The sequence below is a fragment of the Pollachius pollachius genome (genome assembly GCF_949987615.1).
Source record: "Pollachius pollachius genome assembly, chromosome: 18".
Lineage (NCBI taxonomy): Eukaryota > Metazoa > Chordata > Actinopteri > Gadiformes > Gadidae > Pollachius > Pollachius pollachius.
In genome coordinates, this window is record NC_136951.1 from 19,620,047 (window position 1) to 19,638,326 (window position 18,280).

The following is an 18,280-nucleotide window of genomic DNA, read 5'->3' on the forward strand; positions in this document are numbered from 1 at the left end:
GGGCTGCTTCACCCTTCAGGAGGCTCAGGGTGACTCACCAGACAGGTGTCAGCATGTAAGCACAGAGCGCACGCCCACACACACACACACACACACACACACACACACACACACTGTACCCTAGAACTTACATCATGTGCCTCGGAGAGTGATCACACGCAAAAACATGAGTTTCCATGACACATTTGTTCACTCCCCGAGCATTATGGGAGCTAAGTGGGACAAACAACATACACAGCGCGCACACACACCGCACGCACGCACACACTCACAATGGAAGTCGGGGTTTAGCAATGCATCAATTATGCACATCTGGGCTGAGAACCTGTCTGTGGCCTATTTAAACCTATTTATCAGCCCGCCAGAGAGATGCTGGGAGAGCAACCTGCAGGGTGGAACCAGAGTTAAAAATACTACAAACAGGGTCAAAACAGACTGACTGAGCAGGAGCACACACACACACACACACACACACACACACACACACACAGGGGTTTAAAGAGTCTTGGATATAAACAAGAGGATGAGAGAGTGAAGATGCAGTGATATGCCACACAGGCAACTGCCGAGGCGCGGATAGAATACAAAATGGCGACCACGCATATAGAACTAGTAGCACTCAGAGAAAAATACAAACTGAATTGAATAGCGTGTGTGTGTGAAGTCATTTGTAAGGGCCTTTGTCCATCAATGCATAACTGGCGTGTGTGTGTGTGTGTGTGTGTGCGCGCATGTGTGCATGCGTGTCAGAGAGAGAGAGCAAGTGAGTGACTGAATTGAACATATTCAGTGCTTTTTTCTATTTAAACGTTTGTTTTTCGTTTCAATAAATCCCCTAGACCGGTGAGTGAGTGAGTGAGTGAGAGAGTGAGAGAGTGAGCGAGTGGGCGAGTGAGTGAGTGAGTAAGTGAGTGAGTGAGTGAGTGAGTGAGTGAGTGAGTACACTTACATCCTGCGGGACCTGGATGAAGGCGAAGGTGTACTCTGTAGCCTGCGCCGGCAAGACTCTGGTGCTGAAGGCGGGGGGCATGGCGGCCAGACGGACCGCGGAGACAACCTCTCTCTGGAGAGAGGAAGAGAAACAGAGAGAAAGAGAGGAAGAGGGAGAGAGAGACGAGGAGAGAGAGAGACGAGGAGAGAGAGACAGAGAGACGAGGAGAGAGAGAGAGAGAGAGAGAGACGAGGAGAGAGAGAGAGAGAGAGACAGAGAGAGAGAGAGGGAGACACATGGACTGAATGATTAACCGGCATAAGAAAAGGACAACTTACTCAAGATCTTTTTGGGGGGTTGAACGACACACAACACAATGGGCGCACAACTCATTATTCCACTGAGAAAGTATTGAATGGAACATTTCTAATTAAGCAGAAACACTTGTTTTCCCGCAATTAACCGCATCGACAAAGGAACCTTGAAGGAGAAACAATGGGTCTATGACGGGTGTCAAAAATAAGTTGCGCAAGTGCGCACACACACTCGCACAAACACACACGATTTTAAAGCAACAATTGGCCTGGGAAGAGGAAACATTAGATAAACAGCCTGGTTGCGTTCAGGGATAATCACCTCACTAATACTACTACAATATTGTGGGGAATTGGTGGTTTCAACAGTTAACCCCTCAGTTGTGTTCTATCATTCCATCGCTGCGAGGCTTCATGAACAATTCAACATAAAAAGGGATGACTTATGATACTGAATGGGGATATGTTTGGTGAGAAAAGATTTTAGACAGCGTTTGGTGCCAAATAATGTTGCATACTTTTTTATTTTTTATGTCTATTATGAATGTCGTTCAGTAAAATGAGTATTATGACTTGTTAATAATTCAAACCAAGTGTTGCGTTGTGCGTTCCATCATGTGTTTTGTGTTCATTTGTGTTGGGAGCATAAGCAGCATTGATGCATCGTTTCCTTCCAATGTGCAATCATGTGGTACTGGCACTCAATGCTCATGTGTATTTATCCATTTTCTTACTAAAGGTCTTGATGACCATCGAGTGGTACACTGGAACTAAACGTTTGCGAACCGCTGTTCTATATAATTAACTTCAGTGGGTAAGCAGTAGCTCAGGAGGGAGAGCGCATCGACTCCTAACTGGAAGGTTACTTGTTCGATCCCCAGGTACTCTTGGCTGAGTGTTGAGGTGTCCCTGAGCAGGACACTAAACCCTAACTGCTCCTGGCCAGCTGGCTGTCGCCCTGCCTGGTTGACACCGCGGTCGGTGGGTGAATGTGGGTATTGATGGTTGTAAGTCGCTTTGGAAAAAAGCATCTGCTAAATGCCCCAAATGCAAATGTAGATGTAGTTGGTTTGATCATTCTAGGCTCATATGCGTCGATCAATCAGACTGAGAATGATGAACGGCAGCATGTACCCCCCAATGTATCCCTCTACTCTCCAAGTTGACCACTCTAAGGCCATGGCTCCAAACCCTGTGTCCCCGACATGCATATGGAAGCTGTAGATATTTGATCAGCCCTATTCAAAAGGTCTCAGGTGTGCAGCATGAACATAAGAGAGCGCCTTTAGATTCATAGCCACGACCAAGTCCCCTAGTGTGTCTTAAAGCGATGGCAGAACATTGACCGGGTAAAAATAATGTTTGGACACAGATGCACAGAAGTTGTAGCTGCATAGAGAACACACAACATTTTCTGAGCTCGAAGTAGGCTCACGGGGGGGGAAAGAGGTGTCTAAGTTGACGGGGTCAAGGGGCTTGTGGTGAGTGTCGTCCGACTCTAAAGGCCCCACAAATCCCGCTGACACTTTGAAATGAGATAAAAGGCCGCGGAGAACCATTTGGCTTAATAGCATTTGGCACGGCAGGTTGAAGACAGAGGAGAGAGAGACGAGAGATGTGATTGAGATGTTTTGATAGATTGCGGCGTGCCCGTGTGAGCCGTATCAGCGATGCCAGACCGTTTTTCAAAGAGTCTTGGTGCCGCGTTCTGCATTAATGATTGACGTCTTTGATGTAAGGCTCAATGGAGACACACATAGACATGCATGCACGCTGTGATACCACACGATGATAGCAAGAGTCCTGGTTCTCTTCCCCCCCCGGCTATCACAGCTCTTAAAACCTCAATATCTGGATAAAACTGTAGTTTACAGTTTGGGGTAATCGGAGCAGGTGCTGTTGTGAGCGGGAGGCTTATGTACATGTCACCTTAGCGATTGTACCGCAGCTGTTTATCCGCGGCGAGCGCGATGCATCACGCCGCCGTACCCGGGTCCATCTGCTCGCGTTTTGCTCTGTGTTTTTTTAACATACAGTATGCAACTGCCAGCGATCGCAAGATGGCGGAGGACACATTCAAAGACACGGAGCCGACCCCGGACGCCCTCCGACGACGGATCGGAAGACACTACAAACCGACGTTTGGTGATAGCTTAAAATCTTAGAATTGATATTGATTATACTGTCTGTTTTGTTCTGTCTTGTCCTTACTTTAACATTTAGTTTAGCATTTACCGTAGCGACTTATTTTTGTTAGCATTAGTACTTGCATTTGTAATGTATTGTGTTTTTATTCTGTGTTTTTCCGCTGCGGCTGGGCAACCAAATTCTCCTACGGGGGATTAATAAAGTTGTATCTAATCTAATCTAAAGAGAAAAAGTATCACGCTGTTGTCTACATTCACATCTCAGTCAAGATCTGAGCCCATCCGTAGAAAAGTTGAGCTACACCAATCGTGTTCAAGTAGAGCTTCATGGTCAAGCCTAGCCATCGCTGGGCAGGAGGGAGACGCTAAATACGTCACATCAGACTTTGACTTCTTATATCAGAAAAGCTTTGTATAAAAACCCTGAGCTTGACGTGTTGAAAAGCCAACCTCGCATTCACTCATGGTACAGAACATCTTCTTAAGTGGTGATGTATTACCGGCTGAACCAAGCCTGACCCCGCTTCAAAACGGGTTACGGAAAACTGACTTAATTTAATAAGAACCATTCACTAATAATCTGTATTGATAGTGGGCAACCTTGAGGCTGAAGCCTGCCAATGTTTTCCTGATGCATCTGATGGGAAAGACAATCTGAACTGTATTCCAACTATAAACATCATTACCGGGCACAGCGAGAATGACCTCAGGTAGATCCCGGTCGGAGCGCCGCGTACGGAGAAGAGACCATTATGGATGTGGGATAAATTGAACGGCCCCTGTATCTGAGGTTAATGCATTATTTGGTCTATACCGGCGCGTCAGGGGTAGACCTTAAAACATTTATTAGGGATGAAGACGGCCGATTAATCTTATCCAAAATAGATTTGAATGGCTGTACAGAGAGAGAAGGAAAAAAATTTGGGCTTAGGCAAAATCCATGAGCTAAGGCAGTCTGGGCTTGTTTCCACGATGGAGGTCGAACAAAGTGATATTTTGAGGTTCTGACGTAGACTTGCGATATTGGCGAAAACGTTCAGAAAATCACAGATTTTAAAAATAGAAAGTTGCATCGCTGGAGGCTGGGACAGTTTGCCACCAAACCCACCCCACAGATAATAGAATCGTGTGTGCCTACACATGCACATACGTGTGCATGCTCTGCCGGGAGAATCACACGTTCAGCAACATGCCAGGATGCATTGTATCTGTCTGTAAACCACCCACCCCCTCGCGTTGGGTCATTAGCACCAGGCACAGACGTACCAATGCCACCACGCACTGCATCATGGGTAATCTCCCAAGGGGGCTAGGGGCTGACTAGACAGGAGACCGTTGGTATGCTCGCGTTAACCAAATGAACCCACATGTCAACCAGAGATTGGACGGCGAGTAGAACAGAGCTAGTGTCATCGTTCTGCTGGGGACGTGCAGGAGCAGCGTATAAAACAACCTTACATTACAGTTTAATGGATGATCTGGGACTGGCGTGGGAATAGGGAAAGAAGGACTCGCATCACAACAGACACACAACCGGGGACTCGACATCTGTGGTGCGGCGTTCTGCGAGATCAAAAGCTACAATGTTACGGCTAAGTCTGTGTTTGTGTGTGCACAATCTTCTTTTATTTGCCTCTACTGGGCTTTAAAACAACAGGGAAGTCATTGAAGGATGACAATACAGTCAGTTTTTTCCCCTCCTCCGTATCAATTCTTTTCACAGAGGTGCAGAAACGTCAGTGTAGTGCACGCTGGGCACGGACGGTAGTCGAACACACTCACGTTTCCGTAGTCGATGTAGAACACATGGACCTTCGACGGGGACTCCACCTTCTCCAGCCTGGCTCTGTACCTGTAGGGAGGGAGAGAGATGGGACAGAGAGTCAGGGACCGAGAGAGAGAGAGACAGAGACAGATAGAGAGGCAGAGACAGAGAGAGAGAGAGGCAGAGACAGAGAGAGAGGCAGAGACAGAGAGAGAGAGATACAGAGAGAGAGGGAGAGAGAGAGAGAGAGACAGAGAGAGGGAGAGAGAGAGAGAGAGACAGAGACAGAGAGAGAGAGAGAGAGAGAGAGAGAGAGAGAGAGAGAGAGAGAGAGAGAGAGAGAGAGAGAGAGAGAGAGCGGCAGAAACAGATGGGTGGATGGACCAGGAGATATAGTGTGGCAGATAAATATTAGGACAGAGATAGAGAGATACACAAAGAGAGATAGACAGAAACAAGGAAAGACGGATAGAGAAGTAGACATGAAGACAGACAGACAGAAGGAGAGGAAGACAGAGTGGAGGGAGGGAGAGAGACAGATACAAGGTGAAACAAGGAGACAGACAGAGAAGGAGTGAGCAGGGGGGAGACAGAGGGAGCGAGGGAGAGAAAGAAAGATATACAAAGTGAAACAAGTTGACCGAAAGGTGGGGGGAGAGAGAAAGCGATAAAAAGTGAAACAAGGAGACAGAAAGCGAGGTGAAGGGGGGAAGAGCGAGAGGAGAGATGAGTAAATGATTCCAGGATTATTTCCCCTGGGAGAGGGTGCGGGAGGACGTGTCTGTTGTGATCAGCAGAGAGGAGCTGTGTGGGGGGGGTGAGGAGAGAGAGAGGGAGAGGGGGGGAGATAGGGAGGGAGACAGACGGAGGGAGGCACGCTACACTGGAGCTGTGGAGACTGAACAGCCCCCCCTCTCACCCTTCCCCCCCCCCATCACCCCGCTGCTATACGGGACGCTGCGTATTCAACTTTGGTACCCGGCGGCGAATAACTTTGAATTGCCGTTGTCACGACGACGGCACATCCGGCCGCGCAGAGCGTTCCCGCGGTCTTTAAAGTCTTTAAGGAAAAGGTCACCCGGAATCTCCCGAGACGTGAGAGTGTGCGTGTGCGTGGATGATGACGCCCCAGGAACAAAAGTTGGACTGTCGCGTTAGGGGCGGCCTAACGTACGATAACACAGACCCCACGTTATGCCGTTGTCGAACGTCGGATAGAAAAAAACGTCAGTGCTTGAAGAACATCCCCCCCTGCCTCCCACCTCCCCCTCCTTCAGGTCCAGCTCCAGCACCGGAGGCGAGACCCTGTTCCCAGCAATTAGACCCACGGTGGGGGGGCGAGATGGAGGAAGATTCCTCCCTCCCTCCCTCCCTCCCTGGAGCTCAACCACATCCACAGCACCATTATGGAACAGTGAGAGGAGTGAAGACAGGAGGGGGGTCGAGGGAGAAGGTTCAACCACACCAACAGCACAACGAAGGAACAGTTGAAGGAGTGAAGGCAGGGAGGGGGTGGAGGGAGGAGGTTCAACCACAGCACAGTAAAGGCAGAGATAGAGGGGGGGGGCCTACCATTCTCCGTCGGCGAACTTGGCGATGCAGAAGTCTCCGCGGCGGGGGGAGTAGCAGCCCTCCACGGGCGGCTGGGCGGCGATCTCCGCCCTCATGGTCTCCATAAGGCTCTCCAGCTGGGCCCCTGACACACGCACAGGACACGCAGGATTGGCTGAGCGCTCGCTAGATATCGATACCGTTTTCGATACCCCTTAACGATCCGAGTCTTTGTCGATACCACTATCGATACTTTTCTATTAATTGGTGGAAATACGACGGGCTTTTAGTGATGAGGAAAAGATTTAGGAAATAAATATTGTATTTTAAATCAAATATGTAATTCTTAATAAATATTGACATCAGTAGTTTTAATTATATATACTAAAATGATAAGAATACTTAACAACTGTATTAGTAATACAGAAACAATAAGTACATTTGTCAGAAGAAGTGAAACAAAAAAAATCACTCTCGGTGCAGTAAAGATGTTCCTAGAACCAGGTGCAAGTACCAAAAACAATCACTAGGCTAACCCATTCCCTGTGTAGAGCAGTGATAGCAGCTAATGTGCATAATGTACAACGTGCATTAAGTGCGTACATCAAGTGCCAGAACGTACAACATACAAAAGTGGGAGGGGGGAACTGGATGGCTATGCAGAGTCTTGGTGAACTCCTGGTGATTTTGACGTTTTACGTCCGTTTATTCCGAACTAGGGGAGTTCGTAGTGGATTGATGAATAGTAGGCACAAGCTGACATGCATTGTACATGTTACAAGCAAACCCCTGTGTCTTTTTAAATAATCCACAACAATCCACAATTTTATCAAATAAGAAACAAAAGCGCCCAGGGGGGATAACGCCATGTGTCCGGGGACCGCCGTTTTCCAACTGAAGGTCAACACAAAAAACAGAAACACGTAGAGCCGTGTGTCTAGCGGCCGGACGAGACACCCTCCGTTGTTTGCCGTCAATAATCCGTCTGGCCCCCCTCTGACACGTCGTCGTGGCAACGAAGGCCAGAGCAACCGCAGAAAAACGAGACGTTCTCCACCCGGAACCCCAGGGACAATTTGTCACCAAAAAGGTCACTAATCATAGTGTCCGTGTCTGCGTCGCTGTAAGCTCGGGCGACGGGGCCGCCGCCGCCGCGACAATGCTAACCGCAGTTCATGAAGAGAATGACGGCTCCATCGATGGACTTTAGAGTGGCAGCGGCGCTGTACATTGAGGGGGTGGGTGGGTGGGTGGCGTTACCGTGGAGATTTCCAATTTGCTTGTTGATACCGAGGCGGCGGGCGGAATCAGCTCATGACTCAGGGGCCTGAGTGCTCTATGGCTCCAGACGCCAACACATGATTTGCACCAATCAAGTTGCAATCGGAGAGCCTGCTCGCGTCCCCAGTGGCTCGCTGTGTGTGTGCGTCTGAGTGTGTGTGCGTGTGTGTGTCTTGAGGCCAGCGTGACGTGCACGGAAGCACTTGCAGCGGCTAGTTTAGCAAAGTGGCGAATCTTAAATTACATGGTGATTTGTTGACAGCCTGTTTCCATCGATTTCCCCCAGGGTTGGGGCTGGGCGGGCGAGGGCAAGGAAGACCAGCCTCTCTCTCTCTCTCACTTCTCTCTCTCTCTCCTTCTCTCCCCCAACACGCGGCCCTAGCCACCCAGGCAATCCTCCGAGGGACGCCCATACATACAGTCCACTTATAGCCCTTACACTCAGGCACTCATTAGCAAAGCATGAGCGCACACATGCGCAAACATACATCGCACATGCACAAAACAAACACACACACACACGGTCCGACACACGCAACCAGGGTTCAAAGCGGCTGCGTGTGGCCTAAGGTAATCACGTTGTCAACGACAACGAGAAAAAGGTGAAAGACTAACAATGCGGGTGTGTGCGTGCATATGTGCATCGATGCGTCAGTGCATCAGCACGTGCGTAGAATTAGCAGGCTGTGCTTACTGTGTGTGTGTGTGTGTGTGTGCGTGCGTTACAATCAAACAAACAACCCGGAGGCAACAGACGCCCCCATTGCTCCAGAGGTTCTTGTAAGCACCTCATATTATTTATGCTTGCATAACAGCGTTTGCCTGCTAGTGGATTGCAGAGGGAAGGGGGGGGGGGGATAACAAAAAAACACCCAAAGAAAAGAAGGCAAAGAAAGCAAACTATCTCTGTGCTTCGGACGTTTATCTGCGCTTCAACAGCCTGGCACCCGCCAGCTTTCACTGGGCGAGATACCTTCATTAGCATGGTGTCAAACTTGGAGAGGGGCGAGAGACAGAGGGAGGGAGGGAGGGAGGGAGGGAGGGAGGGAGATGACGAGAAAGAGAGAGAGGGCGAAAGAGAGAGAGAGAGAGAGAGAGAGAGAGAGGGAGTGCAAGAGAGAGAGAATCCACAGGGGTTATGAAGGACCAAAAATGTGTGCGCGTGTGCAGTGAGAAAGTAGGCCTCGTTATAGGAGGAGGGTATGAAGGCCAGGCAGGTTGGAGCCCCATCTGATTGGTCGGTTGGTTTCTGTGTGTGTGTGTGTGTGTGTGTTGGGCGAGGAGGAGGAGGTAAAGGGGGCGGGACTTAAGAATAGCATTAGCTCATTGGACGATGCTGGACAGAACGCAAAATAATGTAGAAAGGGAGAATGAGGGAATAAACATAGTTTGCACACATGCTGTCGTACAACGCTCTCGTTTTTGCACACACACACACATACACACACACACACACTCACATGCACAAACAAACCTGCACTAACAGATGCGTTGTGTTCTGTAGAAGCAGCAGTTTTAGGAAAACATGTCGCTTCCTGAACTCCTCGCCTCATCAACACACATGCATGCACACGCACACACACACACACACACGTGGGCTCATATTGCGGTACCGCAGTGCCGGCCCAGTGGTGCAGACTTGGTAGAATGGCGTGAGGCTGCTGCTGTCAGCACCACCTCTTCCTTGATTTATTAATCTAATTATAGTTAGGGGGAAAAAAGCAAAGGAAACCTGCATGCCTTCCTTCCTGCTGGCCTGCTTGCTCAGGCTAAGGAGTTAGCATGTGGGCTGTGTGTGTGTATGGTTTTGTTAGTGTGTGTTAGCATGTGCGTGTGTGTGTGTTAGCATGTGTGTGTGTGTGATTTTTGTGTTAGCATATTTGTGTGTGTGTGTGTGTGTGTGTGTTAGCATGTGTGTGTAAGCATGTGTGTGTTAGCACGCACATGCATGCGTGTTTGTGTGTGTGTGTTAGTGCATGTGCAAATGGGTTTGTAGGCATGGGGTCTACGCCGGGTATTGTGGGTAATTGGAGGGTTGCATGTGTTGGACCCCCAGTGTGTTGTAAAGCTCTCTGCTTTGCTCTGGGTGCATGCATCTCACCATCCTCATGCATCACAAGAGGAGGCGGTGGAGGAAGGCGGGGCGACATGACCACACCCACATGCACACACACTTGTATATTTAGTCTGGGAGGTTACACACATACAAAGACATGCATGCAAACACACGCAGACACACACACACTAGGCGTGGAACCGTCCAGTGTTCTAGAGTAAATCAAGTCAACCAACTCACAAGTGACTATGACAATATTGCCATCGAAATTATTGGGTACACATTTCCTGAGAACTTTCATTCCACAAATCCATTATAGATCATGTTGTGTGTTTTGGTGTTTTAGAGTAGGTTGACTCATCACCAAATCCAAAGCCTTGGCCGTTGCCTCATGCGTGGGGCCGGAAGGCGGTATGAAGCAGGCCTGTTTGCCAACGTTTACTCGCTGGCTGAGTTCCCCACGCGTCCGACAAGTTTTACGATAACGACAGCCCGCCGGGAATACTGCAACATGGTAAGTGAAAGTCGAATGTACAGAAGCACAGCGCTGCGATGGCGCTGCAGACAACAATAACACCACATGCCAAGAGCAGCTTATGCCGTTTGAAGGCCGTTTACTTTATATTTTAGAGTTTGAAGATGTAACATTCAACAGATAGTCACGCTCTTCATAAGCCTTGTGCCTGTTGAGCTATAGACCGGATCCCTGTTATGTGTCCAGTCGTGCATACCTGCCCAGGTAGCAGCACAAATCTGATATAAGATAGTCATCTAAAGACTGATGGCAGATGAGCTCAAGTCCGGGTTTAAGCAGAGTTTCATTTTCTTTGGCGTCAAATTAGTTTTTGCCTCGATAGCAAAAACAAGTATTCGCTGAGATTTGGAACATGACTTATCTGTTATTTCGGTTATGTCGGTTATTTCTTGCATCCCTAATTCACACATGGACAAAGGCATGCTTACGCACACACACACCACTTGATCCTGGACCATAAAAAAATGACCTTTTCGTGTAAGTGGAGTAGCAAGGGTAGTCAGGGAAGGATGGAGGTATGAGGAGCCAGCCTTAACATGTGAAAATTAAGTGTTATGCAATGTTCTGCATCAGCGTTATTCACATCTTGGCTCTACTTAACCCAACAGCATACCTCTACATTTGAATAACTGGATGTAACATGCGTAAACTCATTGCTTTATTTACTGAAGAGACTGCAGTTGTACTTGGCCACAGTAGAACAGAGAAGTGAAGAGCACTGCGGAAATATGACTCAACAAATGTATATATATGGGACATTTTAGGCAATATCTTTACATTATGTGGAGTTTTAGTTAGTTTGCCAAGACATCACTTCCAATGCCAGATCAGAGAGATCCAGGAAACAATACATAGTTCCTTGCAGGCAATAAAAGGACGTTGTTTTGACAGAAAAGTACACGCTGAAACACTCTCACGTCCCCCTTAAACGTCTAACCTTAATATACAATGCATTCCAGGGTGTATTTTCCAATATCTTTAATGTTGTAATGGCAATGTTGAACTGTATTGTTATTTGCAATATGTCTCCAGCTACACAGATCCAGAGCATTATATTCCCCCTTACGTGATCGTTTTCCTTCTGGACGTCCAAGACGGATAGCAAAGATCCAAAGGACGCCTCCTTCCCCACTACACTTTTAATTTCTCTTGGCGTGAATATTGAATAAGAGTTGATATGCAGAGATTCCAAGTTGAAGGCCTTGAACTCTTGTTCCTATGGTGCTCAAATGTCTTATCTGCCACCAACATCTGATTGAAAACGTGCTCCTGTACTCAAGTGGCTGCTGCAGCACTTCAATGACGTCAGGAGGAATAGAGTGGGATGGTGCACAACACACGCTGCGTCAGGACCGGGAATGCGTCGCCTCACCGATGCGTCCATTTGAATGGCGCCAGTGTTTTAAAGCCGGTATTGTTCCTGTTAAGAGCTTTGCCCTTTCCCTATGCTGTTCTGGGAGAAGCACCACAGACACTACACTATAGGTCAGCGACAGCAACTCAAATGGACGAATGTGAACGTACAGGTACAAACAGGTAGGTACAAAAACAGAAAGACAAACAACGTGAGGCTCAGCAGACATTAGGCACTGTCAATTAACGTAGGCTTTTAAAAAGACAGTATGGCTCATATTTCATGAAATTGTTTTTAAATTGCATATGGTCTCTATATTATTGTGCAGCATGTTTTATAATGCATTTTAGAAGACCATAGTATGCATTCGGTACCCAGATGGGTAAGCATACCCAAGAAGAAGACTTTCAGGGGTTTTGACAGCAGTGCCTGTGTCTGTGGGTTCCTTCGGGGGGGGGGGGGGGGGGGGGGGGGGGGGTCAGGTAGTTAAGGCAAAGGCCAGCAGGCCACTAGCTGTGGATCGCCAGTTTCACAGGGCTAATTTATGAGCCGCTGTGACCATCCGATTCACCCTAATTACTGGAGGGTCAAGTCCAGTGCTGCGCACCGGGTGAATCCACGGCCCTCGAAACAGCCACACGACGGCAGGAAGCAAAACAAATAAACGGAGAGAAGAGCGCTGGGTCAATGGGGAAGTTTATATGGATTTTGTGGGGTGGATCTCAAGCGTTTTGTTTTTCCCAGATATAGCATTTAGGAGGATTTCTGATCGATGTTACGTCACGAGAGACAAGTAACAGTTACAACTTTGATCAATGTTTAGGATAAAGTCGGATTGACATTGCTGCGTGAGAAAATCAGGAAGAGATACAACTCCCACACCCTATGGGGGTTAGGAGTGTGTGGTTTGATTAGGATTCGTTAGCTATCAAGCTAGCTAGCATCTGCAAAAACAAATGCACAAGACTAACGTAAACCTCTTAGTATGTACGGCTACACTAACACCCACCTAGCCGGGTTCAATTAGCTATTCCAAACATGCACCGAGGCACACATTGCCCATCCTACTCATCTAAAGCAGCATCTTGTTTAAACAGTGAACTAACACCTTTAAACGCCCACGACAATCTTCCCTTCACACACGCTGCTGGGCATTGTGAAGCAGACCACACAAACGACCACTTAGTATAGGCCTCTTTTGATTGAGCATCAGCTCGTTCCCGCTGTCCCGTGTGTACTCTGCGTGGTTGCTGGGTTGAAGATGACCGGCAAAGCCCGAGTATGGACGGGCTGACCTCCCCACTGCCTTCATGAGAACACCTTTAACAAGAGAGGATACGCTTTTCACAACCGATGCTGCCAGAATATCCATTGCAATTGTGTAAACATGAACAACACTCCACGAAAATGGTGAGCCATTATACCAGTAATAGTGGCAATTAAAAATAGTACTTCGCATTGCGTGACGTCTTCTCCTAGTTATCTTTTGTGCACGGCGAGTTGGTATACCTAGTGACTACTATAAACATCTTTACTGTTCAGAAATTTGTCAGCTGGTTGGATAAAAGCATCCTAAATGCACTGAATGTAAATGTCAGATAACATGTGAACGTGAATGAGGTTGGAAACAACGGTGAAAACGCCTCACTATTGAGTTTAAGCTAACGGAGGAATGCAACCCGTCAAATGAAATCACCAGAGGGCCATGGCGACCTCTGGCCTGCACACCGTTCCGGGAACAATTGGCTAATCATACACACACACATCGTTTGCATGTCGGACGCCAAGTATAACCAAGCACCGAGTCATAAGATACCAACAGCCGTGCGTCCATGTTCTGAATCAACCCTGGACTGGTCAAGAGACACGGTGCATTCCCAGTCACGCCAGCGGCTGCGAAACCATTGTTATCAAAAGAATCTAACCGAAAATGCTGAAACAAGTCGAAGAGCAGTTCACAGCTGAACTTAGAACACGGGCACAAGCGAGGCCAAAGTGTCGAGCGGCTTCGGTTCCCATCTTTTGCTCAACGGCGGAGCCAGAGCGCTCATCCAAGAATGCAAACGGCGGACCGACCACTCACTGTGTCTGAACCTGGCCAATCTCTCTCTCTCTCTCTCTCTCCCCCCCCCGTCTCTCTGCCTCATCCCTCGTTCCTCCCTCACCCCTTCCATCGGACTGTAATTTGTTTACGCACCATTATAGCTGCAGCTGTTTGTAAATCATATATAATTACATTGTGAATGCCCAGCCGCAGAATTAGAGAGCAATTTAACAAAAAGAATGAGAAAATGAGAGCGAGGGGGAGAGTGAAAAAGAAGGGAGATGGACAGAAAGGGAGAAAGGGAGAGAGGTGAAAAGAGAGCGAAAAACCCACCATTTCAGTGGTTGATTGGGATCACATTTGATTACAGTGTTGCACGTGGTGTGTGTGAGCACAGACCAGAGGAACAACAAAACAGAAGAGGAGAAAAGCCAATGAAAACAGTGAATCATTTGGCCTTTTGCTACACGTCCCTAGGCTATGCTGAATTCTATTAGGCGGTTTATGAAAGCCATTAAACCGCAGCAGGGTAAATAATCACAATATGACAGAACATGAGGCCAGGGGAGTGCTGGTTATTTTATATACATCTGTTTTTTCCCCTTCAGTTCCTTTTACCCGCAAACACTCTGATTAAATACCTCGATGGCAACGGACAGAAGGCGCCCGCGCGAAGCGCTCTCCAACACCGGGGCTCCGCAAAGCCCGCCAACTGATCGTACCTGAGAGCACCTGTCGTCTTAACACCACCTCAACACCACCTGCCGCACCTCCGTCTGCACGGCGCAGAGGAAACTCCACTCGGCGCGATCACATATCAGCTATGGGTATTTATCCACTGTCCAAAGAGCACATAAATACACAGTGTGACAGGTGGAAGGAGGAGGAGGAGGAGGAGGGGGGAGCGATGGCTTTATAGGCCGCGATATAGTCCAGGGTCTGAGTGACGTTTGTGGGCGAGCGCCGGCGTTCTCTGAGCACGGGGTGGGACCATAAAAAACATGATCACCCAGCTTGACTAATGGTGCTCCACAGCGGCAGACGGTCAATATGGATTACACTCGCTGCAGTGTCTCTCGGCCGCTCTCGCTCTCCCTGTACCCCCTCCCTCTACCGTTCTACCCTTCCACACAGTCTGGAGCCCATTCCACTAAATTACCGTTTCTGTAATTGGAAAAACCATTTTGGGAGGAAGAGAGAAAAAAAAAAAAAAAAGGAGATAAAAAAAAACCTAAACAGAGACAGCATCTGTGTCTCTCGCCCTCCCTCTCTCTCCATTTTGTATCGGTCTCTCCCACGCCACCTCCTCTCCCTTTCAGCCCGTTGAGCCTCATCAAGTGCAGCTAATGCGCCGTTTTGATTGCTCAGAGTCCAAATATACCCACAATCCCCTGCCTGGCGGCGCCGCATTTTGGGGGCAGGAGTTTCCGCGGCCGGGGGCCCCATTTCGCTGGGAGCCAAGAGCCCCCAAGCGGGCGAGGGAACGCTCCCACCGCTGTGAAGAGGGAGGCTCCAGGTAAGAGAGAAAGCTAGTGAAGAGCTGGTGGTGGTGTTGGTGGTGGTGATGGAGGAGGTGATGGTGGTGGGGGTGGTGGTGAGGGTTAGGGTGGTGGTGGTGGTGGTGGTGGGGAGGGTGGTGGAGGAAATGCAGGACGTTTATTTTGCACAGTGAAAATCAAGCGCGCCCCACCTAGTCCGATAGGTGGGCTGACCTTTGAGAAGCTGTGCTGCGTATCTGATTCAATAATGAACGCTTCATAGGGCAGTGGAGGGTGTGGCGGTGGTGTTGGTGGTGGTGGTGGTGGTGGTGTTGGTGGTGGTGGTGGTGGTGGCGGTGGTGGTGGTGGCGGTGGCGGTGGTGGTGGTGGTGGTGGCGGTGGTGGTGGTGGTGGTGGTGGTGGTGGCGGCGGTGGTCACTGGGGCAGGACTTTATGACCTCTAGATATTGCAGGGGGGCTGCATTGGGCAGGGAGCTGGAGCTAGTTGTTCAGGGCGCTCAGGGCCTGTTCTTGTTTACTGTGCAGAGAGAGAGACCTCCTAAATCACCGGTGAGGGAAGAAGCCCTTGAGCAGTAAGGTACACGACGGGGAGGGGACTTTTTCAGGAGCAGGAAGTGCAAGCACAGAGGATTTATGGTTTGTTTCAACACACCATTTCGGCAGACTTTTATGGACTTCCAAAAACAGAGACACAAAAAGACTGAAAAAAAGACAATGAGTGAATCAAATATCAACCAGCGACAGGGCGGGTGTCTCCAATGACAAACGTCCTACTTTACTTTTACTTTTCCCTCCGTGTCGCGCTGCGGTTTTTGAGTCCATGACACCCAATTAGAAAAGACGTGTGGTGCGGATCGATATGGAATGCCAACGCATGTCCTCTTATTGAAATCAATACGGCAGGCAGGCGACTCAGGGGAACTGGGGCGACGTTCCCACTGAAGAGGAGGAAGAGGAGACCGGGAAGGATGGAGGATGCAGACGAAGGCAGCCATGGGGAGAGTTTGATTGATTGATTGATTGATTGATGGACGGCGACCTGGGAGAAAGACTACTATCGTGAACAAAATAGACATCTCCTACTGGGCCCCGAGATTCAGAATGACATCATTAATGGGCCCGAACAAAGAGCACGATTGAAACTAACAGGCAATCAGGAAGTCCAAAGAAGGGGGGGCGAGGTGGGGAGGGGGGACTTTGTCCGACGTCCAGCCGAGCAAAAGAGCGAAAGAGAAGGAGAGCGAGAGAGACCAGCATTGTAGCGTGAGGAGCAGCTCTGCAGCAGGTGTGAATAATGTGGCTGGAGCGGCACCTGGCTAGGATCATTATGCCTCTGTGCTTCAGCCAGGAAATGAGCAGTAGGCGGGTGGTACCAGCCATGGCTGTCGTCCTACACCTGGGGACGGTGCTTCGATTAAGGGGATGGGAGTGTGATGGTGGGTGGTTGTGCTGGCTGGTTCGGTCCAGGTCGTCCGTTGCACTGCGGTCCAATGGAGGAGATGATGCTTGGTGATGTGATGGCAGAGAGAGAAGAGAGCGGGCTATGCCGGTGGAAGAGAAACCCGGTGTACCCCAAGGCCTTCTCCCCGGCCACAGAACAGAGGCCAGCCACGCCTGGACCGGGCGTGTCCCGGGCACAACCTACAGCCCCTCCTGTGCACCAGAGCCCTTTGACGCAGGGCCACGAGGACGTGGTGCCATTCGGGCCCGGTCTACACGGTACAACAGATCAGCTACCTCGCTCTCTCTTTACGACTGACGGTCGAGATACGTGTCCGGCTCTGGGTTCTGGAGAGTCAGATGACGGTAGATATCCATCCAGTGCGTGCAGCCTCTTCTGCTGGGAACAGCTACAGAGCCTCTGGCAGTAATTAACACAGCACACTTAAGGCCACAGGCGATCAAAAGGAGGGGAAGACAACATTCACGAATGGAAACCAGACTTAAAAACAGAAGCTGAAAAATAAACAACCTGCGAATAATCTCTTTTGCAGATTCCAAAAAAGCATTAATTACAACAACAAACTCCTGCCTGTAATTTAATCTAAAACGAGCTAGGTATGAACGCAGGAAACACACAGGCAGTGAAAATCCAGCAATTACTGTGAATAATTAAAATGTGCGATAATGTGTGAAGAGGAACTCACCGGAAACGCACTGAAGAGCATTATTACAAACGGAGCACTTTGCCAGCACCAGAGAGCTGGATTAGTTAGCAGGAATATATAAATATATAAATATAGATATATCCAGCCTATAACTCATTCTCTATCCATGTCCCTATGCGTCAGTTCCTAAGAGACCTGCATTGTTAAAATGCAGAGTATACTGCTACTACAAAATATTCATTTGCACATGCACTTTCTTGAATTCCTCCTTTTAAATGCATGCAAATAGTTCCACGTCTGGAGCTCGCAGTGACTTGTTTGTATTTTGGGTTCAAAGCCGCGAGAATCGACACGGCACCGTGAGAAAGTTCACCAAGGATCAGGCAGTAGCAGTGGGCGACGGACGTGTGTGTGTGTGTGTGTGTGTGTGCGTGCGTGCGTCCGTGCGTGTGTATCTAGACCAAGGAGTAGAGAGCGAGCGGCTCATCCGAGCACCTCGTTCGTTATAAGGCCTGCCAGCTCTGCTCCCGTTAAACTTCTCAGAGGACTGGAGGTGAACTCGTGACGCTGTGGCCTCACGGCGCTCAGAAGGAGCCGGAGGAGGAGGAAGAGACAAAAGCGCCCTGAATGCAGAAAATAGTTTCCCGATATTGATCTGAAGGAGGTTGGTTTGGGAGTTGTGGAACTAGGCAGCT

The 18,280-nt window shown here is 49.0% G+C and overlaps 1 protein-coding gene across 2 annotated transcripts in view; it reads right to left on the reverse strand.

Annotated features, from left to right (window-relative positions):
- snd1 (staphylococcal nuclease and tudor domain containing 1) overlaps positions 1–18,280 on the reverse strand; it is a 177,053-nt gene that overhangs the window by 17,834 nt on the left and 140,939 nt on the right. For both annotated transcript variants that reach the window (XM_079755458.1, XM_079755459.1), the window contains exons 20-22: positions 6,730–6,853; positions 5,175–5,244; positions 950–1,063 (exon numbers count right to left, since the gene is read on the reverse strand). In XM_079755458.1, coding sequence (XP_079611584.1) covers positions 950–1,063; positions 5,175–5,244; positions 6,730–6,853 — 308 coding nt within the window. The remainder of the gene's footprint in view (positions 1–949; positions 1,064–5,174; positions 5,245–6,729; positions 6,854–18,280) is intronic.